Genomic DNA, 25,980 nt, shown 5'->3' on the forward strand with positions numbered 1-25,980 from the left:
GATGTGGGAAGGACTATTATAGATATAGACATTTTAGATAAGCCAATCGAGATGGGAGAACTACACAAAGCAATTAAGGCTCTTAAACGCGGCAAAGCTACTGGAGTGGATATCATGTTAAATGAATTTATTATTAATGCAACTTCATAAATCAAATTACTGATTTTATCGATTTTCAATAAGATACTAGAATTGTAATATTTCCCCTTGATATGGAGTCAGGGTAGAATTGTGCCGATTTTTAAAAAGGGAGATTAAAGAGATATGAACAATTATAGAGGGATAACAATAATGAGTTGTATAGGAAAACTGTTTACAAGAGTGATGAATGAAAGACTAAATGTATGGGTGGAGGGAGAGAATGTGTTAAACGAGGTTCAATATGGATTTAGAAAGGGAAGGAGCACAGCAGATTGCCATTTTATTCTACATGGAATTATCGAGATATTGCTATCTAAAGGCAAGAAGCTACATTGTGCGTTTATCGACTATGAAAAAGCATATGACCTTATTGACAGATCCGCATTATATACAAAATTGATCAAATCCGGTGTGAGCTCAAAATTTGTCAAGCTATTTAGAAACATGTATTCAAAGGTTGAGCTGGCCACAGGAGGTAAAGGTCAACAACAATTTTTTAAATCAAACAGCGGATTATTACAGGGTGAAAGCACTTCGCCACTTTTGTTTTCGCTGTTTGTTAATGATTTTGAAAGTAAATTAAGTGACGATTCCATAGGATTACAAATACAGGATATTACAATTAAATTGCTCATGTTTGCAAACGATATGGCAATAATCAGTGAAACAAAAGAGGGTTTGCAGAACGGTTTAGACTCTTTACAAGAATATTGTACGCAATGGGGAATTAAGGTAAATATCAGTAAAACAAAAATCGTAGTATTTAAAAAGGGAGGGAAAACTGGGCAACAAGACAAATGGTCATATCAGGGTAAAAGTATTGAAGTAATCTCGTCATTCAAGTATCTAGGCTGTCATTTTAGCGCATCGGGATCTCTTACAAAATGTACACAAGAAGTAACAAACTCAGCCAGGAGAGCACTATTTTCACTTAGAAAGTATTTTAACACTAACACAGAAATTTTACCACAGATGCAAATGAAACTGTTCAATAGTACTATCTTACCAATAATGAATTATGGGGCAGAAATATGGGGTTTAAGAAGAGCGGATCCAATTGAAAGATTTCACCTCGGTTTTCTTAAATCCATTCTATGCGTTAAGCACAGCACACAAAACTGTTTTGTTTATGGGGAATTGGGGGTGTATCCTTTGCATATTGAAAGAAAAATGAAAGTAATTAAGTATTGGTTGAAACTTATTCGCCCAGGAAGTAATGATTGCTCATTCACTCATGCAGTATACAAAGAACTTATGCAATTGAATATTAATGAACCAAACACAACAACTTTGGTAAGCCTGGTGAAGCAGTTGCTGGATAGGAGTGGAATGGGCCATTATTGGGTTAAACAAAATGTGACAAATGAAAATTACTTTCTGGCGGTTTTAAAACAACGCTTGGATGACATGCTTCTACAAGAGTGGCACGCTGAGATGTCGATGACGACGTCTGGACGGCTGTATAAACACATTAAAGACACATTTGAGTTAGAACCATATATGAAACTGTGTAATAAATCTTACAGAGTTGCCATCTCAAAAATCAGATTGAGTTCTCATTTGTTTTATATAGAAAGGGGTAGATGGGGCACAAGAAAAGTAGATAGAAATGATCGTAAATGTCCTACTTGTGACATAATAGAAGACGAATACAATTATCTAATTGAATGTTCGAGGTATACGCATGAGAGAAGAAATTGCCTGCGGGAAAAACTGAAAAATAGACCAAGTATGTTTGAATTTATCAAATTTTTGAAATGCAGAGACAGTAGACAGCAAGGTGACTTAGGTAGACTTTGCTTTAAGGTACAGATCGAACACAAGAAATATTTACAAGTATAATTGTGGTTTCCACGGCAAGGAAAACTTATTAAAATTGATGATAAAGGGAATAATGCGATTGTTTGTTTGTTTTCATTTGTTTTTGTCTCTTTAGTAACTGCAGTTCTGATACTAAGATGTGGTATATTATACAAAATACGATATGATATGTATATATATATATATATATATATATATACATATATATATATATATATATATATATATATATAATATATATATACACATATATATATATATATATATATATATATATATATATAAGTATGTGTGTGTGTGTGAGTGTATTGGTGTGAGAAAGTGGGGTGGGGGGGGGGGGAATTGGGCATTGATATTAAAATATTGTATTATAGTTTACCAAGATAAAGATCAGTTTCGATTGTGCATTTGGCTTATTGTTATTATTATTATTATTATTATTATTATTATTATTATTATTATTATTATTATTATTATTATTATTATTATTATTATTATTATTATTATTATTATTATTATTATTATTAATATTATTATTATTATTATTAATATTATTATTATTATTATTGTTGCTGTTGTTGTTGTTGTTATTATCAGCATTGATATCATAACCAGTGTTATTATCTTATCTTATTTTGTTTAAGCTGAATAAGAGTTGTTCTTTGAATACGTTATTTAATGATAGCACATAAAACATATCTCAAATAGCTTGTACGAGTATTATCTTTTGAGCGTAATGAACATAGATCATATGGCAATGTAAAATCTAAAATAACTGGTATAAACTATAAACTATTGAATATAGATATTTATATATATATATATATATATATATATATATATATATATATATATATTAAAACTTCGCCTTTAGTATACTTAAACAAAATTGATGGCATTACGTTATTTAATTTATAAATTATCTTTCAGAGACGTAACGATTCTTCTGTATTTGATACTAGATAGAGTAATGAAAACTAAACGCTCTATATGATATATATATTATTTTTTTTCCCTTGGTTCTTCTGTTTTGATGTGATTTGTAAAAGAAGTGATGTATTGCACTTGTTATGACCCTTTGCTTGTATCTTTGACTTCTAAGCGATTTCAATCTAAGTACACCGAGGGGTGCTCTTGGTGCCCTATCCGCACCATTTACCTTTGCCTTATTTATCCTCAGGTGCCTTTGAGAAAAGTATACTTTTAGACTACCTTATACATTTTCTGTTCTTTCAATGCGTCACAAACGCCGTAAAATTCTTAAAAACAAAGAAACCAACCCTTGACATGGAATAATTGAAGTACGCAAGCTTGTTTCGCTCTGGACTATATCAGTACGGAAAATTACTTAGATGTTGGTGATATTCTAAAAGATTCAATTATTTGTCTTTGGGAATTAATTCTGTAATTCTACCAAACAATACGTTAAACTAATATGTCTGAAACTTCTAGGCAATGTTCGCAAAATCCCATTCTTCTAGAACTTTAATCAACGATAGAAATGTGTGAAATAAGTCGTGGGCTATTTATTATGTTGGAATTTTCCCGAAGATAAAGATCACCCAGACCAAAGCATTTTGGAGCACCTAATATTACTAAAAGTCAATAACTTTATTATCCAAAACAGAATTACCATGATATAATCCCTATCTTCTTAATTGTCAACGAATAGGATATAAGCGTGGTCCTCATTTACAAATACAATACTAGATATTATTGCTGCGGCGCTTCTGTTATTTTTACAATTATTATTATTATTATTATTATTATTATTATTATTATTATTATTATTATTATTATTATTATATTATTATTATTATTATTATTATTATTGTAAGTATTGGTGGTATTACAATGTTGTATTTTTATGATTATATTTATGGTATCATTTTATGCTTTGGTTTCATTTACCTTTTTTTTTCTCACTTTCATGTCTGTTGTCATCAAATTGTATGGATTATTGATTAAAATAAAAGTTATCTTTGTTTGTCTTATTTTGACTATGGAACTGATACTTATCATAGCAGACCTGCCTACTTGAAATAGGAAAATGTAATAAGTAGTTTTCAGGGTAAATAACATCGTAGACATTTTAACCACCCTTAAAAACCACCAGTTTGTCCTTATAATGGGTGGGGAAAACTATTTTTAACTCTAGATGATAGCTCTGGCACCAGAACTTCGTTTTCAAGAAATGACATTTAATTAAAAACCTTTATTATATCCAGCTCGGGATTTAGCCGTAGTACTACGGCAATTTTCGTAGTAGTAAGGAGGTCTGTTGTGATGGGTATCAATATTTTATTTTTATTTATTTTTTTTTTTAATGATAAAATCTGATTGGAAATGTAAAAGTGATGGTGATAGTGGTAGTGATAATGTTAATGGTGGTGGTGGTAACGGTGATGATTGGGGTGTAGTGATGATGGTAATATTATTATTGATATTCTTGTTGTTGTTGTTCTTCTTCTTCTTCTTCTTCTTCTTCTTCTTCTTCTTCTTCTTCTTCTTCTTCTTCTTATTATTATATATTATTATTATTATTATTATTATTATTATTATTATTATTATTATTATTATTTATTATTATTATTATTATTATTGAATGTATTGATGGTATTACGATTGTTGTATTTTTGTGTGGTGTATCAGTTTATTTTTTGGTTCCATTTACCTTTTTTATTTTTTTTTCCACTTTCATGTATGTTGGCATCAAAGTGTTGATTTATTGGCGAAAGCCTAAGATTGAATAAACTTTGAAACTTTGAAACCTAAAATAAGTTCACGTCAGTTGAGATGTAAAGGGCATGCATTTTCTTTGTTGTAATATTATAGTGATTTTATGGAAACCAATGCAGTTTTATATTATGAAGGTATATTTATAATCAATTCTTATAAATAAATTTAAAAATTTTAAAACGTGAGCGTTTACAAAGCACAATATCCACTAAACCTGCTCAAAGCGCTTTACAAAGAGCCCCTGACCAACAGCAACACGTAACATGTAGAACGAGACAGGACGCCTGTTAGACGATATTTCATTTTTTTATTGAGAGACAACGCTATTAGCGGACAGGTACTCATTTTACACCTGAGTACTGTGAGAGAATATGTGTAAAGAGCCTTTTCCAAGGAGCCAGCTATGCGCCGAGCGAGGTTCGAACCCAGGACTTTCCGATCATGCCACAAGACTACATAGCCGCTAATAATTTTGTTTATTTTTCTAAATACATTGTCGTACGAATTTGTTGTGTTTTGTTAGATTTATTTGTTTGTTTGATTGTTTTTTGTTGCTCATTTATTTCTAGAAATTGACATAATACACGCAAAAGTTTCGTCTCGCGATAGTTCACAACACTTTACCCACACACCTATTGAGTAAATGGGACGAAATGATTTGTGATATCAAACTAGACCTAGAATGTTTATTATACATTATATTTTATTGAGCCCATAAAACTTCTTACCCAAGAAAAGCCGATACATCCGATAGCATTGGAGAGCATATCACCAAGGATGGATGGATACGAATTTCCTGCAGGGAAATAAGCGTGAAAGTTTGGGTGCTGCCAATGTACAATCTGTAGAATGAGACATGTGGGATAAATGCATTATGTCTTAATTTTTTTTTAAAGCTGGGCTTTTAGATAGTGTTATTGATTTCAACCAAATGTACCAAATGCAGTTCTCAAGCCAACAACAACACTTAAACAAGACACATGTAACACGATATGCTATTTCTTTTTTTTCCGACAAAGGCAATGCTGTTACTAAAAATTATTCTTTTTTTTTTGACACCATATAAAATGTGGGAGACCTTCCATAAGCTACTACATCCCAAGTATTCTTGTTCTAGTAGGGGGATTTTTTTAATGTCTCCCCCTTCCCAAACCCCCTGCACTAGAACTTCTTTAGAAAGGGGTTTGGGGGGGGGGGACTTTAAAAAAAAGTTCCCCCCTCCCAAACCCCCTCTTTAACATCGGAAGAAGACTTGGGATGTAGTAGCTTAAGGAAGGTCTCCCAAAAATGTTAACATAACATTGATAAAATAACGTTGCTCGGCAGGGACCTCTTCTTTAAGAAGGTGTCCCTTTCCCATTCTTCACTAAAGTCACGCATTCTGCTATTAAGATGAAAATGATTGATATGCTTCAGAGCTTTTGAAATAGAAAGAATTGTAACGTTCAAAGAATTGAACATACGAAGAATTCCCAAGCCTAGATCTTTGTCATTAAAGTTAAAGTTAAAGAACTCAATGCATCGGTCTTGCTATTGATTAATTGAATCGGTGTACAATTGGCATACCTATGGCAATACAGCCTAAAATATTTCGAATATGAAGACAGAAATCAAAGTCAAATTTAAACAAACTTATTTTTCACAAATATTAAATGTGACATGAAAGAGAAACACCATTTTCAATAATAAAGAGTTGAATTGAATAAACCTTTAATAAATTTCACGACCGAAAGCGTCAGACTGTGGATTCGTAGACGCTTTCCCGTTGACTTGACAACAGACAGGATGTAATTGATTGACTTTGACCGTGAGATAATGACTACCTTCACCTTGCAAAACCGCCTTGACCGTGGGTTAGTGACCAACTTCACCTTTCGCAACTTGGTGTAAAATTCGCTTCAGGATCCGGCTGCAGACGGTGGGATTCGCTCGAACAAGGTACTCACAGTCCCGAAATCTATAGCCATACCGTAAGAGAATCCAGATATTTGACTACTCCAAAATTGTTTTTAATTTTAACGGATTCCTTGTTTTATGAATGGTTTTGGATGCAAAGGGTTGCAATAAGAAGATTAAAGGTATGTTTATTTATTAGAAAGCGCTTAGTTTTTGTTTTTTTTTCATTTGACATGCTTGTGAAAATCTTAAAAGAAAGCTTGTGTTTACAACCCAAAAAAACGTGCTTTGATCCTATATACATTACTATACAAGTGAACAATATGTTAATATGGTGATAATATATATATATATATATATATATATATACATATGCATATATATGTATACATATATATATATATATATATATATATATATATATATATATATATATATAAATGGCATTTCAATATTGCTTAACTTCGTGGATAATAGTCTCTAAGCGCTTCACATAAATGATTTATGTTGGAAAGACAATAAAATCGTATTTATAAAACGACGTATTATATGTAATGAATAATAAATGTATTGTTACTAAAACACAAAAGGAGCAAGTAATATTTTAAACTAGCTTTGAAAGCATCAAGGGAGTTTGAACACTCGGAAACGTAATTTCACACAATTTATTCGACTGATAATAATGATATGCTCCTTGGTTATAATCACCACCTGCTAACCTCCGGGAGTATGGCTTTATTCACGATCACTTTCAAACCTAATCTAACACAATTTCCAGAAGAAATCCCTATCAAACTGATTTGGTTAATAAAAACTCTAAATACAGATGCGTTTTGGCAAAAGCGACATGTTGCTTATCACAGCTATATTCACGATGCCCGGCATACCAAATCTCACACAATTTTATGAAGCAATCTTGATCAAACCGATTTGATAAATAAAACTCTATATACAGATGTTTCTTGGCTTAAGCAACTTGTTGCTTTTTCCAGAAAGTATGGCTATATTCACACTTAGACTATCAAAAATAATCCCTAGAATTCTATAAAGGAACCTCGATCAAAATGATCGAGTCGATAAAACTGCTCTGGGGGTGTACTTTTGCGTTTATTTAAGGAAGAGTTTCTCCTCTTTTAATTCTAGCTAATTGCCTTTAGTTTAAAAATTAAAAAAAAAAAAAAATAAAATACCCGTTATTCATCCCCAAGGGGAAATTTGTCTTTAGGGTCTACCCCAAGGGAAGACTGGAATAACCCAGGTGCCAGTCGCAGTGCAGCGCCGCAAAGTGAGCAAGGGCGAGCTAACTTGCTCAAGGCCACACAACGAGGAATGTAATCAAACTCGGTTCCTTTGGGTAAGAAGCACCCTAGTTGCGGAATCACTTGTAATGAAAAAGATTGGGTTAAGAAAACTCTCTATACAAAATGATTCTTGGCAAGAACAACCTGCACCTTACCCCAGGAAGTATGGCTTTATTCACATCGTCCAATATATCCTGCCATTCGTCACTCTTCTTTGGTGGATTGGGAGGAAGAAGAGTCCGCAAATAACCAGGTTCGACATCCGGCACAACGTTAAAGGAGTGGATATTGGTCATGTAGTCTGCTATGAAATCAACCATCTCTCGACCACGCTTGAGAAACTCATTTGAGTCCATCTATATCAAAGAAAATGTATGGGAAAAAATCGAAGAAAGGACGACTTATTAAATGGTTCAAGAAACAAAAAAATTCAAAGTAAAACCTGAATTCTCTTTAATTTATAACTGGATTTTGTTGAAAACATTGTCTTTTAAAATAAAACTGGACATTTTTTCACGAAGTGAGTTTAAAAAATTAGTTTTCATTTTCATTACAATTGCTTGTCTACTTTCTTATATTTTTTTTACGCAAATCTTTTTTTTTTTCAATTTTATACAAGCAAGATATGATGTTAAATGCAATATGATGTACACTTCGTCATTCCCTGTTTTCAAAAACTTATTATTCTAAAATCATTATAGATATTTGCATCTGGTTTTTGCCATCGTATAAGGAAAAGTCATATTTGTTTGCCCATTAATCATTGAGACATTCATTACATCACCAAACGCAGCAAAATGAACATTAATTTAAAATACTTCCTTTTATTTTTCTCTCCTTTTATTTCGGAATCCCAACAGTGCGACAGAATTCTATTGATGGAATGTGATTGCATGAACCGAAATCGCCAAAAGTAGCTCAACAACGTTTCATTGCACAGATTGAAAGACCAGCAAAGGACATGAAAAGGTTTAGAAAAACAAATAAACAGAGAAACGGGTTTTCTAATTTTGCTGAAACATACAGTTTATGTTTGATGTTGGCAGATACATAACAGACTAATTAGTCCATCTTTCTTTACTGTCAATTTAGATATGCTAGAAATGTATGCTGCATCTCATCCCCGTGAACATCAACCTTAGAATTTTTGTTTTTCAGTTAGACGGTTTTAATCGACATTGGATCCAGGTCGTTTGCAAATTTCTAAACGTTTCCAGACAAATGGATTGGGAGAGATGGACTCGATGCCTGTCTGCCTGTGTCACCAGGCATTTCTCCATATGACTTTTTGCTATGGGGCTACATCAGATACATTGTTTATTCAGCTCCCATGCTAGATGTTTGAAAGCTCACCGAGAAATAAAAGAGCTGTTATTGAATCCACCACGCCATAAAAGCTACAAACCACACGGAAAGAACTCGAAAATAGGTTAAATTTGATTGTATGAGACCATGGCATCTATATTGAAGGCATTGAGTAAACGATAATGATAATCAAAATGTAAAGTGTTGATGTACTCATAGGCTCATGTTTAAAGTATATTGGCTGTAATGTGTTTCTGATAAAGATGTTATTAAAATTTAATTTATGGATACACTGTATTGTTTCCCTTGTTCACCAAACATGATGAAATAATAATTTCACTTTGGCTTTTCAAACCTTCTGTTCTTATGTGAAGATTAAAAAGTTTATCCTTTTAACCAAATCAATAATAAGAGAATTATGATTTGAAAATTTGAAAAAGTCATCTCCGTCATAAATAGGTTCATATCAAATTCAGTGTAAAACCAGATTTTCAGATAAATAAAATTTCGATCTTCTATTTATAATATTGCTTCTTAATAAAAATATAACAACGATTTTACTTGCCGTAGTTTTAAAATTTATTGTAGGTAATCCAGTGGAAGAGATTTTGAACTATGTAATCCGTATGCTACTCAAATAATTAAATGGGAATAAACAGAGATCCTGGTAATTATCATCGCTTCACCGTTTGTGAGAACAACAAGCCAATAACTTAACAACCCCGAAAAGAGAAGGCCCTTGACAATTACATCGCTGGCCAATCCAAGACCAATCGGATCCACCCCACCTCCACCTACCTCTCTCTCTCTCTCTCTCTCTCTCTCTCTCTCTCTCTCTACCTCTCTCTCTCTCTTTCTCTCCTCTCTCTCCCTCTCTCTCTCTCTCCTCTCTCTCTCTCTCCCTCTCTCTCTCTCTTTCTCTCCTCTCTCTCTCTCTCTCTTTCTCTCTCTCTCTCTCTCTCTCTTTCAAATTGACTTGCTCGCTATCGCACTTTTTCATTCCATAATTTAAAACTATCAATTAGATAGACGCTTTATCCGTCTTACTTTGATAAAACAAACCCAAACAAACAAAATTTTAAATATTGGCCTGAACACTCGATCTTCAGACATCGGTAAGTCCCATATTTGACATATTTTGCCAAGATAATGATAATCTTAAGCAATAGATATTTGAAAGGCAAGTTTTCTGGCCCAAATTTCAAATACGTGTTTGCTCAGGGTACGTCAACTCTGTGATTTAGTGGTAAAAAACACACCTTCGGATATGTAGGACATTGGTTCGAGTCTGGAAAACACTCTTTTTTTTTAATGGGCGTAAAAACTGACATTTGATTATTTGGGCGTAAAAACTGACCTTTGGTTATAGGAATTGTGGGAACAGATTATAATAGGATATAAAACAGAGTGTTTCTGATCAAACTGGGATTCTATTCTGGATTCTAATCTAGATTTTACTTCACTTTGGGCTACACTTCCCTAGGTCTAGACTTTTTGCATTATGCTGCAAGTTCTAACATCCTACTAAGAATCTTAATTTTACGGACTTAGATATTCCACGTATTTTAAAAACGATGGTTACATAGGCAAAAAGAATTAACATTTGGACTGATTTTAGGGATGTGAAATTTATGAAACTGATTGAAATTTGACCATGCTATTTTGTTTAGATTTACTACAACAAATAAAGCTGTAAGAAATGAAACTTGAAATCTGGACTTTGATTTGAATGTCTTGAATGTACATTCAATTATCATCATTGGCCCTTGAACTCTTTAATCATTATTAACATCTACAACACAATGGAAAGAAATATCATTACCATCTATCAAAAAGCCACTATACGATCATTAGCCTTAACATATGTGTGCAACTACGCCACACACCATCACCATCAATATTTTTATTAACATCATCATTGACGTCGGCATCATCATCACCATCATGACACTTATCGTTCTCACAAGATCACCACATTATTGTCATGACCATCATCATCAAATTCACCACCATCATCATTATCATCATCATCATCATCATTATCATTATCATCATCATCATCATCATCACCGCCATCATCACCACCATCACTTCTCCCTAGCAAAACAAGCAGGGTGTTTACAGGCATTAGTGTTCGCCTTATTTTGCACCCAATCTCATTAACATAATGTCATGACGTCAAAGCTTGAATGGGTTTCTGCGCATGACAGAGAAGGGGCACTTGACTACGATTGTTTTCTTTTTGGTCATGAATTAATTTTCTTTGCCAAATGATTTCCGGGATAGGTGTTGTGGTCTCTTAGCAACCAAATGCAAATCGTATCGTGAGTCTTTATTCCTTGCCATTAGAAATAGGGTCTGATTTAACATATAAATCAGATGTGATTTCTGGTCTGAAAAGTCAGCAAAATTCCACAGAATAAGACACGCTGGGTTAAATAGTTCTTTATAATAAAAATTGAGTGGGTGGTCAATTCGGTCAGGAATGGAGATTATCAACGAGTATGTGACCAATCGCCGGGCAACAGGATTTCGACGGAATAAAAAAAAAAACACACACACAGACAAATAACAACAGCAACAACAACAACAACAACAACAAAAATACAAAAAAGTTGAAGTAGTAATAGTAGTAGTAGTAGTAGTAGTAGTAGTAGTAGTAGTAGTAGTAGTAGTAGTAGTAGTAGTAGTAGTAGTAGTAGTAGTAGCAGTAGTAGTACTAGTAGTAGTAGTAGTTGTTGTTGTTGTTCTTGTTGTTGTTGTCTTAGTAGTAGTAGTAGTAGTAGTAGTAGTAGTAGTAGTAGTAGTAGCTGTAGTATTAATAATAGCAGTAGCAGTAGCGGCCAGGTACTAGTTTTGACCCGACTATGGTGAATGTGAGAAAAGAGCCTTTCCCGAGGACTCAACTTTGCGCAGCTGGGGATTAGAACCCAGGACCTTCAGATCCGAAGGCGTGTACTTGACCTAATGACCATTGCTCGGGTTTTCTTAACTTTAATTATGACAACCGACTTCGGGCCTGTAGATCCCTGATTCCTTCTGAGCTCGCGCAAATTCATGGCATCGGAAAAAGCTCTTTTCGGCTATGTGGTCTAGTTGTATGACATTCGCTTTCGGATCAGAAGGTCCTGGGTTCAAGCCTCGCTCGGCGCACGAGTCCTTAGAAAAGGCTCTTTATTCACATTTTCTCACCCTACTCGGGTGTAAAACTAATACCTGGTCGTTAACAGCGTTGTTCTGTCCGAAAAAAAATTGCAATATCGCCTAACAGCCGTTATGTTCCGTCCTAAATGTTAAGTGTTGCTGTTGGCCAGGGGCCTCTTGTAAAGCGCTTGAGCACGTTTAGTGGATATCGCGCTATATATAAAAAAGAGCTCAATTTTCTCACATTCTCTCACGACACTCTGGCCGGTTTGAACGCTGTAGAACAGAAATATTGTGAAAGCATCATACAATCGTCATGTTTCGTTGAATATGTTTAAGTAAATTTTACTGCTAGCTTACCCCTTGTAAAGACCTTTGAACGCATTTCGTTGATAGTGCGATATATAAAAGCTCAAAAGTCAAATATTGTACACTTTGCGACAGCCTATAGAGATTCATAAGATCGCTCTGTTGTCTGCACGTCTATGGCCCCTAAATTGTGTTGTCACATTGTCTTCATATTGGATCAGTTTCTACTTTTCGGATTATTGTGGCTCTGTGGTCTAGTAGTGTGACAATTGCCTTTGGATCGGAAGGTCCCGGATTCGAGTCTCTCTCTCTGAGCGGCTCAAAGTTGAATCCTTGAAAAAGACCCTTGACTTACATTATCTACCCGTACTCAGATGTAAAATGTGTACCTGGCCATTTATAACATACGCTGTCGAAGAATATAATTATAACATGACATCGCCATATAGGCGCCATGTCTCGTCCTAAAAATTAAGTGTTGCTGTTAGCTATGAAACATTTGTAAAGCGTTTTGAGCACGTTTCGTGGATATTGCTCTATAAAAATACCCATACTAAAATTTTTAATTTACTGTTTCGATGTATAGGCTGAAAAAGTGCGGAAATCGGAAGCAACTTGTTTTGAGGCGCATTGAGCACGCTTCGCGGATATTGCGATATATAACTACTCAATTTTAAAAAAGTCATTTTATGTCTTTATGTAGAGGCTGAAATGGTGCGGAGAGAGAAAGCAAGCTTGTTTTAATTCCCCTCCCATTTGTATTTTTTGACGTACAATCTATAAACGTTGATGAATATAGTAATACGTTAAAGTAAAGAATATAGAAGGAACGAAAATGACGTCACTCAACTCTTTGTTATTGTTTTTAGACAGTCATTTTAATGTTTATGTATCAATAAATTATATCAAACAGACTATAAAAATTCACGTTTATATATTATAGTTTTTCATTTTTGGTACGTTTAATCCAGTTGGTGGATGTTGTTGGTATTTTAACTAAACGAATACCATCTATGGTAGTACAAAACAAACTAAAAACGAAGAACTTAGTTTAAAATACTGGGAGAGAGAGAGAGAGAGAGAGAGAGAGAGAGAGAGAGAGAGAGAGAGAGAGAGAGAGAGGGGGAGCGGTTGTATAGTTTTTGTACAGGTAAGTGATACAGACAGCTTTCAGATAGCTATGTTTGTTGAAATGCAAGCCATTAAAGGAAGTGAAGGTTGTGCATTTATGCAAACAAATCTATTGTTGTGGTGACATGATCGTAACATAATGTGCCTCGTTGATTTTTCTCCAAATTGGCCTCATCATAAATACTCTATTTGTTTTATGTTGCATTTACTATATTATGAACCTTGTTACCTTACATTAGCATCTGATATGATTATATTTGTGCGGCTATGTGGTCTAATGGTATGACCCTCGCTTTCGGATCGGAAGGTCTTGGGTTCAAGCCTAGTTCAGCGCATGGTTGAGTCCTTGGAAGAGACTCTTCGCTCACATTCTCTCGCCGTACTCAGGTGTAAAATGAGTACCTGTCCCGTTAACAGCGTTGTCTCTGTCGGAAAAAAATATTGTATTATCGCCCAACAAGCATCGTGTCTCGTTCTACATGTTACGTGTTGCTGTTGGTCAGCGCTTTGAGACGTTTAGTGGATATTTCACTAATATAAAAGAAAATGTCTTCATGATAAAACATTTAAGAATTTATATAACACAATATCCGCTCGACATGGGTTCCCTAGCCAACGGCTACCCTTAATATTTAGAGTAGATATGACGCCAGTGAGACGATATTGCATTCTTTTTACCCTCCAAATACAACATTGTTAACGGTCATGTACTCATTTTACATCTGAGTAGGGTGAGTAAAGAGCCTTTTCAAAGGACTCAAAGCGGGAATCAAAATATAGACTTTTCGGTCCTCATGCGAGTGTTTTTCCACAAGACCATAATGTTGAATGCAACGTTATCGCATCTGTCACAAAAATATATCATTTATTTTGTGCGGCTATATGGTCTTGTGGTATGACACTCGCTTTCGGATCGGAAGGTCCTGGGTTCGAGCCTCGCGCTCGGTGCATAGTTGAGTGCTTGGAAAAGGCTCTTTACTCACATTCTCTCACCGTGCTCAGGTGTAAAATGAGTACCTGGCCGTTAACAGCTTTGTCTTTGTCCGAAAAATTGTAATATCGCCTAACAGGCGTCATGTCCCGTCCTACATGTTAAATGTTGCTGTTGACCAGGGACCCCTTGTAAAGCGTTTTGAGCACATTTAGTGGTTACTGCACTATATAAAGCTCAATTTTTTTTTATTTTATCTTTTTAAAGGTCTAGACAATGACAATACAACACAACACCATACAAAATTATCTTGAATTATTATTGATGCTCTGCGTTTAGATATAATACTCACAACACAGATTAAACATACCAATAAGCGAAAACTGTGTTTAAAGTTAAACGTTTATAGTCTGAATGATATAATTTAATGAGAACTAATCACTAACAGGTGGTCTAAAGGTAATAAAAATGGGATGAGTGAAGCCAACTGCGTTCCTTCTATTTGAAGTCAAGTCTTCTGGCATTTAGACAACCTTCATTCCAACCGCCATAAAATTAATTAACAAATCTTCTGTGGAAAAATGAGACAACCAATGAAAATAACGAGAAGCAGTGTCGTGAATCATCATCATCGACATTGCCGCCGTCGTTATCATCATCATCATCATCATCATCATCATCATCATCATCATCATCATCATCATCATCATCATCATCATCATTATCGTAGTCATCATCATCATCATCATCATCATCATCATCATCATCATCATCATCATCATCATCATCATCATCATCATCATCACAATCATTGCCATCTTCTTCTTAATATAAGACACTATATTTATAATATGGTTATCTGCTGTCCCAGCAAATATATCGTATCGTTCTATCTGTCTGTGTGTGTGTCTGTGTGTATGTATATATGTATGTATGTATGTATGTATGTATGTATGTATGTATGTATGTATGTATGTATGTATGTATGTATGTATGAATGTAGGCATGCATATACGATGATATGCTGGTTTGTATGTATGTCTGCATGTATGTATGTATGTATGTATGTATGTATGTATGTATGTATGTATGTATGTTATATGTGTTTGTATGTACGCTCATTTCTTTTGTATACACGTGTAGAAACAATGTGCAAGCGTGTATGTTCGTGTATGGCTGTGTCTGTATTTGTAAATGTGTTGATGTTCATACCATGAACCAAACTGAGCATTGTTTACCTCACATGAATTGCCTTTAATTTGGACAATAAAGATTATTATTATTATTATTATTATTTATATAGAATGCTTTTAAAATAGTAATGTCAGAAATTCATTCGAGTTGAAGATACATTATATGAATTGTTTTGTTTTTTTTTTAATTCACACGTTGTTTCCACTCGACTCAACTGTTAATGTGTACATGGCGATGGAAAATGAAGGAAGTTGTTAAAGTGTTAATACATTAAAGTAAACCTAACAGGAGAGCTGCACTGTATAAAACGGAAGCATGATACTATATGTTAAACTTGCCGTTGGCTCGGGGGCCCTTTTCAAGCACTTTGAGCACGTTTAGTGGATATTGTGCTAGATAAATGCTCACATTTTTTGTTATAATTTATTTTTTATTTTTTTGTGTGTGTTTCACAATTCTCTCAACGTCATTTAATCCTAAATTTTGTTAATGGAAAATAAAGTATTATTATTATTATTATTATTATTATTATTATTATTATTATTATTATTATTATTATTATTATTATTATTATTATTATTATTATTACTATTATTATTATTCTTTCTTCTTCTCTCTTCTTCTTCTTCTTCTTCTTCTTCTTCTTCTTCTTCTTCTTCTTCTTCTTCTTCTTCTTCTTCTTCTTCTTCTTTTCAATATCACAGTAAATGACACCATAAGATGCATGTCATATCGCGATCAAGATGATATGAAATTCACAATAATACAAAAGAAAACACAATAAAATTTCAAAGGAAAACGAGAGCAAGATTGGATAGACGGGCAGGCTCTAACAATGATAAAACTTGAGGTTTTATGTAGCGATATATCCTATAAACGTGCTCAAAGTGCTCTATAAAGTGTTCCTAGCCAACAGCAACACGTAACGTGTTGGGGAATATAACAATTTTGTTAACGGCAAAGTGCTCATTTTACATGAGTAAAGTGAGAGAATGTAAGGAAATAACCTTTTCCCCAAGGACTAAAATATTCATCGGTCAGAGCGGGACTCGAACCCTGGACCTTCCGATCCGAAAGCCAGTGTCATATCAGTGAACCACATCATTCCAAATATGCAAAATGTCTGATTAAACAGTTTGCATTTTACCGGAAAGATGGATCTCCTGTTGTAACGCTTCGTTTAGGATAGAACATGTACGACCATCTTCGTTCATAAGGTGGTCAACAGAAGCCACAAGTTGGTTGGCGAGGCCAGGTAGATAGATCGAGAGCTGGACAGCGGTTTGTGCCATGTGAAAGAAACATCAACTCCTCATTTAGTGAATGAACCGTTAGGAAAACTAAGAGCATTTATTTGTCAAACGTAAGTGTCGTTTCTTTTTTTTTTCTCTTTGATAATCTCAAATACAGGATTTTAGATAGTAAATTTATTTGAAGGTTATCATTTTATGATTCTTCATTCCAAAACGGTGTTATTTCGAGATGAACTTGGTGAAGAAGATTGAATGTATACCCACAAATGTGAAACTTGGGGTTGATTTCAATGCTTTTTGATGGTGGAGAATAAATGTTATTTTGTACAAAGCATAGCACTCAGGGGTTTTCTCTTCTTAATCTTTCCAGTCCTCAATTCACTTTTCGGAATCCGATACAACCGAGATACAACCGAGATAATAACCGATTTGAGACACTTAGACGCCTGTTTAAATTAAGACAGAATAGCGATGGTAGCGGATCGAATCTCTGAAGTCCCGATTTTCACCATTGGTGGAGTAAACTTCTGAAGTCTACACACGAGCTTTGCGCACCATGTTTTATTTGATTTTCGGTGGTTCAGACCTCTGATGACGATGCATGTTCATCAGAGGTTTGAACCGCCCAAAATGAAATAAAACGTGATGCACAAAGCACGTAAGTAGTCTTATTGAGTTTTGATCCGCCGATCGTGAAAATCGGGACTTCAGAGGTTTGATCCGCCGACCATCAGTAGGGAAAATGTGTCGTCGTAAATTGTACAATCGTAACCGCCATTTGAACAAAATTATTTCTTGTATAATTTCATAGACATTTAACACCTTTATACCCCAGTACATCATATTCCAAAGAGGAACAGACTTTATAATAGATGCACACGATTGATTATGATTAAAATATAATCACAAATTACATTACCCTCATTTTAAATCCGTGATAGTAAATAGTATGCTTCATAATTATGTGTCTAAGTGTAAATGTAAAAAAGAAATCGAAATCGTATGTTTGGCATTTAGTTTTATATGCATGTATAATATAATATATCTATACAAATTAGTCCTTTAGAACCATGAAAACATGGAGCAGGAGTTTATCCAATTTCTAAAGCATGAAACGGACAATAGTCATACTCGTATCTTGCAATCCTTTGGATAAGACACTAGCTTATTGCATAGTACTCGTACTTTCCGCCAGATCCTACAAACCAAGCTATGCAATCACTGCTGTGTAGGGTCAATACATCTCTCTAATTCACCAAGGATCAATCTCAGTATATTTGCGAGTAAAACGAGCGCTCTACCAACTGAGCTTTCTGGCCCCCATATCTACATTTAAAAAGTTATTAAAACTCTTAATAATTATTAATGGAATGAGAAACAATGAGATGAAAATTGAAATGTGCAGTAGAACTGTTAAAATCTTCTAAGAATGGAAAACATTTTCCTTTCATCTTACAATTTTTGTATTTACGAATATAGAAAATTTCTAAGCGAAATATGGGCGATTATTCTGATGTAATTTGACTCTAAATAAAGATCCTCTGTTCAATCAAAAAAAATAGTCTTCGACATTTAAAACAAAAAATAATGTTTTCTGAAAATGTTTTAAAATTTAGAAAAGTTATCTTAAGAGAGCAATAATAATAATAATAAAGTTTATTTTTATAATAGTGGTAATAATAATGATGATGTAAATAATCATAATAATAATAATAATAATAATAATAATAATAATAATAATAATAAAATAATAATAATAATAATAATAATAATAATAATAATAATAATAATAATAATAATAATAATAATAATAATAATAATAATAATAATAATAAAATAATAATAATAATAATAAAATAATAATAATAATAATAAAATAATAATAATAATAATAATAAATAATGATGATGATGATGATGATGATGATGATGATGATGATGATGATGATGATGATGATGATGATAAGTCCCATTTCATATTGTGAGAAGAATGCCAAGTTTTTGTCATTTATGTAGTGAAAGAGTAAACTACTTAAATTTTGCCTCATAGAACAATCAGCTGAGTCTTTTTGGCATTTCAAATTTAATCTTGTGCTTCTGTGATGTCCATTATATTACTTGAAAGTATTTACTCATTTCCTATCTGGATGTGACTTAACAGGTTCTATAATGTATACTAAAATACTGGGAGTAAAAATGACTCTTATAAAAGATATAACACAAAATTTCGGCCTTTCGTTTAAATGCATTATAGTTAAAACATTAGAGATAAAAATGTTATATTGTATAAGAGTCCTTTTACTCCCTTTATTTTATTGATTCATTCAGGCACCTTTAGATTCATGCTCTTAAACTCGACTAATGAATTCAAATTCAGTTTTTAGCATTCTAACAATCCCACCATAATACATTTTAGAGGTGTAATGTCACGTAATAGTTAGAAAATTAAGTGGGGGATTTTTCCCATGTGGTGTTCTTTCTGCTTTACTCGGGAACAAAATACACGTATTTGAAATTTTGGCCAGAAAACTCGTTCAATTAAAATGCCTCAGATCTTGGAAAAAAAAGAAAACAATCTCTTAAACCTGGGACTTCACGAAATCCTAGATTTGAGTTTTTGCCAATAGAAAAGTCATTCTAATCGATCGATATTTAAAGACCGTGTTTTCTGGCCAAATTGTTAAATCGTGCTTGTATGTCCTTGTTTGAGTATGGCAGGATTGTTAGTTAATTGAAAGCACATTGAGAGTTAAGAGCAGCAGGTGTGGCTGTCCACTGCCCACCGACCTCTGTCATCAGGTGGAGTCGGATAATTTATCAACTTGACCATTTCATCTTGTTGTTGTCCCGTGTTCGAGAAAAAGACATAAACAACGGTGGCATTTGAGTGCAGTAAAAATACAAACAAAATGTATCAACATTCTTCGGATTAATCTTCTCGCTTTTATTCATTCCTCCATCTGTCTTTTCTCGGATAAGTTGTTATTAGGAGGTAGTGTGGCTCAGCAGTGCGGTTTTTGCTTCGTACCCGAAAGGTGCCGAGTTCGATTACCCGTCGTTACGCTTTGGACCTTGAGCAAGTCACCTCGCCCTAGCACTGCGGCTGACGCCTTGGTATTCTAGTATTTCTTTGGGATAGACCCTAGAGAAAAATTTCCCTATGGTGATGAATAAAGGGAATTCTAATTTTTAAAGTAAAAACTTTAGACCTCAAAACTATCATAAGTTGGGGGTGGGTCAGATGGTAAAAATAAAAAGGACAAAGAATTTGTTGCTGCTTGAAGCTCAAAAAAATTAATATTTATCGGAAATTGAATAGAAGCTTCAATTTAATAAACAAAGTCAGACAATGTGGACTTTTCGGGTTCCCCCTTTATCATTAAAACACGATGAATGGAACACTAAAGACGAATATTAGTTGTGAGAATGACGTTGTTGCGGAGAATAATCATAACAATTGTTTGTTTATTCACCTTTACAACTCCATTCTCGCATCTCTCATTCGTCTTTAACGTTTTATTCATCGTGTTTAAATTATTAAGGGGAAACCCGAAACATCCACATTATCTTTCTCCATTTATTAAATTGAAGTTTAAATTTATTTTTCTATTGTTATCCTTTGTAAAAAAAAAAAAGAAATTTTACTCAAAAATAACAGTTTTGTCTGTTTTGATGTGGAGAATGAATAACATTTATTAATGTGACAAAAACTAAAATGTCACATCTCTTGTTATTTTAACGTGAAAATCGCATTTTGGCAAGTTGTTCGCCTAGACGTCGCCTCAAGACGATGAGTCACAAGCTGTTTCAGTTGAAACTGAATAGAGATTGCCAACATAAATTCACCGAGGAGCTGCCTAACGGCAAGTGCGTTACATCGGTGGGGTCTAACTTCCTGTCCAATATGTCCACGCTGTGGGCAAGAACCCGAGGCGGCAGAGCATCTAGTCGAAAGGTGTGTTGTGACGATGCTACCAGGCGGGTTCGCGACGGTGCACGAATGCGGACCGGACTTTGCTGATTGGGTCGATCGTCATAACATAATAGTGTGAACCATAAGAGGCTGCTACCCAAGAGGACGAAACGTGTCACATTCCTAGATATTAAGCGTAGCCCATACGTATTTTCTTTCTTAGTAAGTCAATCCATTACCCCTATCACTGGCCCAATTAGTTTGTAAATTGTAACGCCAATATGAATGAAAAGAGTCCCTGTGTGGGCCAGCTAACGACTTTAGTGTTATATTTGTATATATAGTGTTTATATTATATAGTGTAATTTAATGTTTATTATTATTTGAATGATGGAATGGTTTTTCTGATTATTTGTATTCATTTTGATAATAATAATAATATTAGTAATAGTAATAATAATAATAAAAATAATGATAATAACAATAATAAAAAATAGAAGAAGAAGAAGAAGAAGAAGAAGAAGAAGAAGAAGAAGAAGAAGAAGAAGAAGAAGAAGAAGAAGAAGAAGAAGAAGAAGAAGAAGAAGAAGAAGAAGAAGAAGAAGAAGGCCAGGTACTCATTTTACACATGATTACAGTGAGATAATCTGAGTAAAGAGCCTTTTCCAAGGAATCAACTATGCACCGTTCGAACCCAGGATCTTCCCATTCAAAGACGAGCCTCAAGCCACAAGGTCCACATGGCCATGTCTATTGTAATTGCGAGTAGTAACCACAAATACACGTTTTTCTTACCAAAATGAGGTCGTTTTGTTAATGTAGGGTAAAATGGACTGAAATGTTACTGACATTAATTTATTTCCTTAGCGCATTGAGATGGTTAGTTATTAATTATCCATATTACAACGTTAACTTTATGCATAAACAAGGATGAGTTGTAGTGTTAAGCGTACTTCTTAGGAGTAATTTTGAGGGTTGGATGACCTTTCGTTGAAAGGTTGGTGGCGTTGAAATTGCCATCAAGATAATTTAAGTTATGCACGAAGCATGAGACGGACATGTCATTGTTTTACTATGACTGTTGATCAAATCAAGTTTTATTAACGAAATAATGGAATTTTAATTCTTATTTACCTGACGACACTAGCTCTACATTTTTCTCTCGAATTTTAATAAATATCAGGTGAAAATGGTGTGATCTTAATTAAACAGACCTCACAAGTATAGTCGCACCAGCAAAATAGTTTGCATTTGTTTGCAAGGGCCGTAAAACCATAAAAAAACTAAACAAAGCAGTTGTTTGGCTTTTTGGATTAGAGAGTTATTCTTATTTTTAAAATAAATAGGTTATTGTTATTTTCAATGGTAACGTATTCGGGTATCGTATTGTGTTTTATACTCAGCAGTGTTTCGATACTGTTCGCAACATTTTTTTAACTTAAAGGATTGATAATCTAAACTTAGAAATGTTATCAAAAGCATGTGAAAATAATAATAATAATAATAAGAAGAAGAAGAAGAAGAAGAAGAAGAAGAAGAAGAAGAAGAAGAAGAAGAAGAAGAAGAAGAAGAAAAAAAAGAAAAAAAGAAATATTCAAAAAAATTAGTTTTAAACTATCTATGTTTAAACAGATCAACTTTGGGTATAAAATTAAAATTTGTGAGCCGCCTAATCTAAACCGTGTCGTTTTGGGTTGACTCAGAAGCTGTGAAATGATATAATAGCAAACAGTATGAAACTTGTTTTCAATTTCCAATTGTTATTGACAAAAATAGACTCTTTCTTAAGATAAAAACTAAAGTCTCATATATTTTGTTATAACCGATTTATGGCTCCTGGTTCTCCAAGACCCAATACTGGTTTGAGCCGTCAGTTCACATTTGTGGTGGCACCAGGTCTGATATTCAATTACTGTAAGAAGTTCAGAACACAAGAAAATGTTAATGTTGGATGGCATGGCACAGTTCTTGTATGGATTAACGTTTTAAGAAACAAAAAAAATGATATTTTATATAGCGCAATATCCACTAAATGTGCTCAAAGCGCTTTTCAAAGGGTCGCTGACCAACAGTAACAGGTAACATGTAGAACGAGACATGGCGCCTGTTAGGCGATATTACAATTTTTTCTCGACAGAGACAACGCTGTTAAGGGCCAGGTACTCATTTACACCTGAGTACGGTGAGAGAATGTGAGTAAAGAGTCTTTGCCAAGGACTCAGTTATGCGCCGAGTGAGGCTCGAACCCACGACGTTCTTATCTGAAAGCGAGTGTCATACCAAAAGATCACACAGCCGCACAATATACTAATAAGTGTTGAAATGGGTGTTCTGTATATTCTGTGTATAACTCATTGAAAGACATGGATCCTGTGGTAAGTTTGTTAACTCGTTTAATAGTCTTGTCAAAGTTGTTGATGATGATGATGATGAAGATGATGATGATGATGATGATGATGATGATGATGATGATGATGATGATGATGATGATGATGATGATGATGATGATGATGATGACGACGACGAGGTTGATGATGATGACAAAACGCCCAGTTGCATTGAACTTATTCTTGTATATTTGCTTTATCTTATCAAACTAGATCCCAAGGACCTCTGTATAAAAGCATAGAGTGAAGACCGCCACATGCTTCTTGTATCTCATCTTTGACCTTTCAAGCCTTCGCAAAAAAACTAGTAGACAACCACCATTTCAAGCTTCAAAAGCATCGACGTTAAAGAGAAGAGGATAAGGGAACTATAAGAGAAAAGTACTAATTTAATCATAGGCAACAAGTAAACCAAATCACGAAAATAATATTAGTAAAATTAAGAAGAACTTCAGAATCTTTTAAAACCAAAATATTCTGGTACAATGACATTCGTCCTTGAACTTTCAACTTCACTTCACCCGATTTTTGTTCTTTTTCTCGTTGGATGTGGTTTATTATCTCTGATACCAGAATGTATTGGGTTCAAATACCACGATTTTTGTGCCACTCCACCATTGGATATGAAAACACGATTTCCTCTTTACACAATGGAGGTGGATACAAAGCTAGGCGGTCTTCCATGGGCGTATAGACAGAATGCTACCCTCACAGGTAAGTCAATGACAGTTAGGCGCGTCTAAAATTATCATTCAGTCAATTGACAAATCTGACATAGTCGTATAATATTCTAGTCTACATTATCCCACCCTTCTCCCTAAATAGTAACGCGTAATGATATCAAGTTTACAATAATAATTTGTGACGTCAGATTTCACGTAAAATTTCATTACGATTAGAATTTTTAAAAAAGAAGTTATATCATATAGATAAATATTTTTGTAAATGTCTTCTACTCAGAGATGACGAAATTGGAATCGATTGAGGGGTAGAAAAAAATATTTGTTGTACTCTTGCGTTTTGGAATTCAAAGTCTGTTCCCCACGCGCATTCGCAAGCTCGTGCAGCAGGGAACACGTCCGGAATTCCAAAATGCAAGAGCGTAAGAATCGTTTATTGCTCAGCCCCCCCCCCCCAACCATATCTTCCCGGAATACAAGAATACAAACACTGTTCATCTTGTTTCCTGAATTGTTGTTGATGTCTGCATAACAGTTTGGAACCTGTTTCGGAGATAGGTCAGAACATTATTAAGACGATCTTGTGCTGCAGTTGTCACTCTTGACTGACCAGATCTAGGAGTAGCCTTTGTTACTTATAGCCTGATACAAACATATCTTTTGACGTCATTTATAGATCATTGCACCCGCCGAGTGAGTAAAAAAAATAAAAACCTTGAGCTCAAAGGGTCCCAGACCAACAGCAACACGGAACATGTAGAACGAGACATGACGCCTGTTAGACGATATTACAATTTGTTTTCGATAGACACCGCTGATGACGTCCAGGTTCCTATTTTACACCTGAGTACGGTGACAGAATTTGAGTAAAGAGCCTTTTCCAAGGACTTACCATGTGCCGAGCAAGGTTAGAACCCAGGATCTTCCGATCCGAAAGCGAGTGTCATACCACAAGACCACATAGCCGCTCTAGGAGTCGTAGTCGTTTTTAGTGCTGAATGAAACAAACGATCCCCTTTGGTTTATGATATTTTTCTTTTGAAGTATTGTTTTGGTCTGTGTCAAGCTATGAGTTTACGAAAGCTATGGTCTAGGACGTTAATCAGCAGTGTCTGTTTCTTCGTATTAAGTTTCATAATCGATGCAAGGTGACAAATGGAATCGCATTCCTTTAAAAGATCACCCAACTCCAAGCGATCCAATCACTTGCCTGCCTTCTCTGTCGATAATCTTGGCATCATAAAACTACAAAGAAAACTATTTTCCGTTTAAAAATCACCTTTTCTTAAACGTCGATGGAATAGAGTGAGTTGCGAATTTTATTCCAATGTTTAGCACGTGATAAGTCAAGAATACACTATAGTAAATTTGAAAAAATACATCAAGTAAGACGTTATAACCGAACCAAATAAATAATTATTGATAATATAACACGCACGTGTAGTAGTGAAAATGGCTAACTTTTGTTTATTTCATATCCGTAACTTGTGTCACGAAAATTAACCATGCCTGTAGATTTTCGACCTATCAAAACACGCAATTTGTGACAAACCCACAATAACGCTCGGGCGAATAATATAGAATGGAGGACATTTTTTAATTTTTTTTAACAGCTCGATATGAAATTCATTTTCATTGATTCCCTCAATCAGTCTATAAACGTTCAAAGTCACACATGATTTTCTGTTATGGTACGAGTGGTCAGGTGAGTAGAAGTACTGAGTATTTACCTTGAAGGTGTCCATCGATGTGAAATTTGCTTAGTCCAGCAATCAGTCATTTTTTATTTACGTTGAGGGGCTTGGTAAAGTTCCCCTAATGTCTATTGAGTAAAAT

The 25,980-nt window shown here is 34.3% G+C and overlaps 2 protein-coding genes across 2 annotated transcripts in view; one reads left to right on the forward strand and one right to left on the reverse strand.

Annotated features, from left to right (window-relative positions):
• Positions 1 to 8,254, reverse strand: part of LOC144971984 (aromatic-L-amino-acid decarboxylase-like) — a 40,823-nt gene extending 32,569 nt beyond the window's left edge. The window contains exons 1-2 of the mRNA XM_078913065.1: positions 8,054 to 8,254; positions 5,430 to 5,543 (exon numbers count right to left, since the gene is read on the reverse strand). Of these exons, the coding sequence (XP_078769191.1) occupies positions 5,430 to 5,543; positions 8,054 to 8,254 (315 nt within the window). The remainder of the gene's footprint in view (positions 1 to 5,429; positions 5,544 to 8,053) is intronic.
• Positions 8,255 to 17,142: 8,888 nt separating this feature from the next.
• LOC144971985 (uncharacterized) lies at positions 17,143 to 24,178 on the forward strand (the record flags this gene model as incomplete). The annotated part of the gene is given in 2 exon segments (XM_078913067.1): positions 17,143 to 17,275; positions 23,678 to 24,178. A coding segment is annotated over 1 exon segment (229 nt), but the record flags the coding sequence as incomplete, so codon positions are not given.
• Positions 24,179 to 25,980: the final 1,802 nt, after the last annotated feature.

Source organism: Berghia stephanieae, chromosome 4 (genome assembly GCF_034508935.2).
Source record: "Berghia stephanieae isolate SIO BIC M18660-M18661 chromosome 4, UCSD_Bste_1.3, whole genome shotgun sequence".
In the NCBI taxonomy this organism is placed as follows: domain Eukaryota; kingdom Metazoa; phylum Mollusca; class Gastropoda; order Nudibranchia; family Aeolidiidae; genus Berghia; species Berghia stephanieae.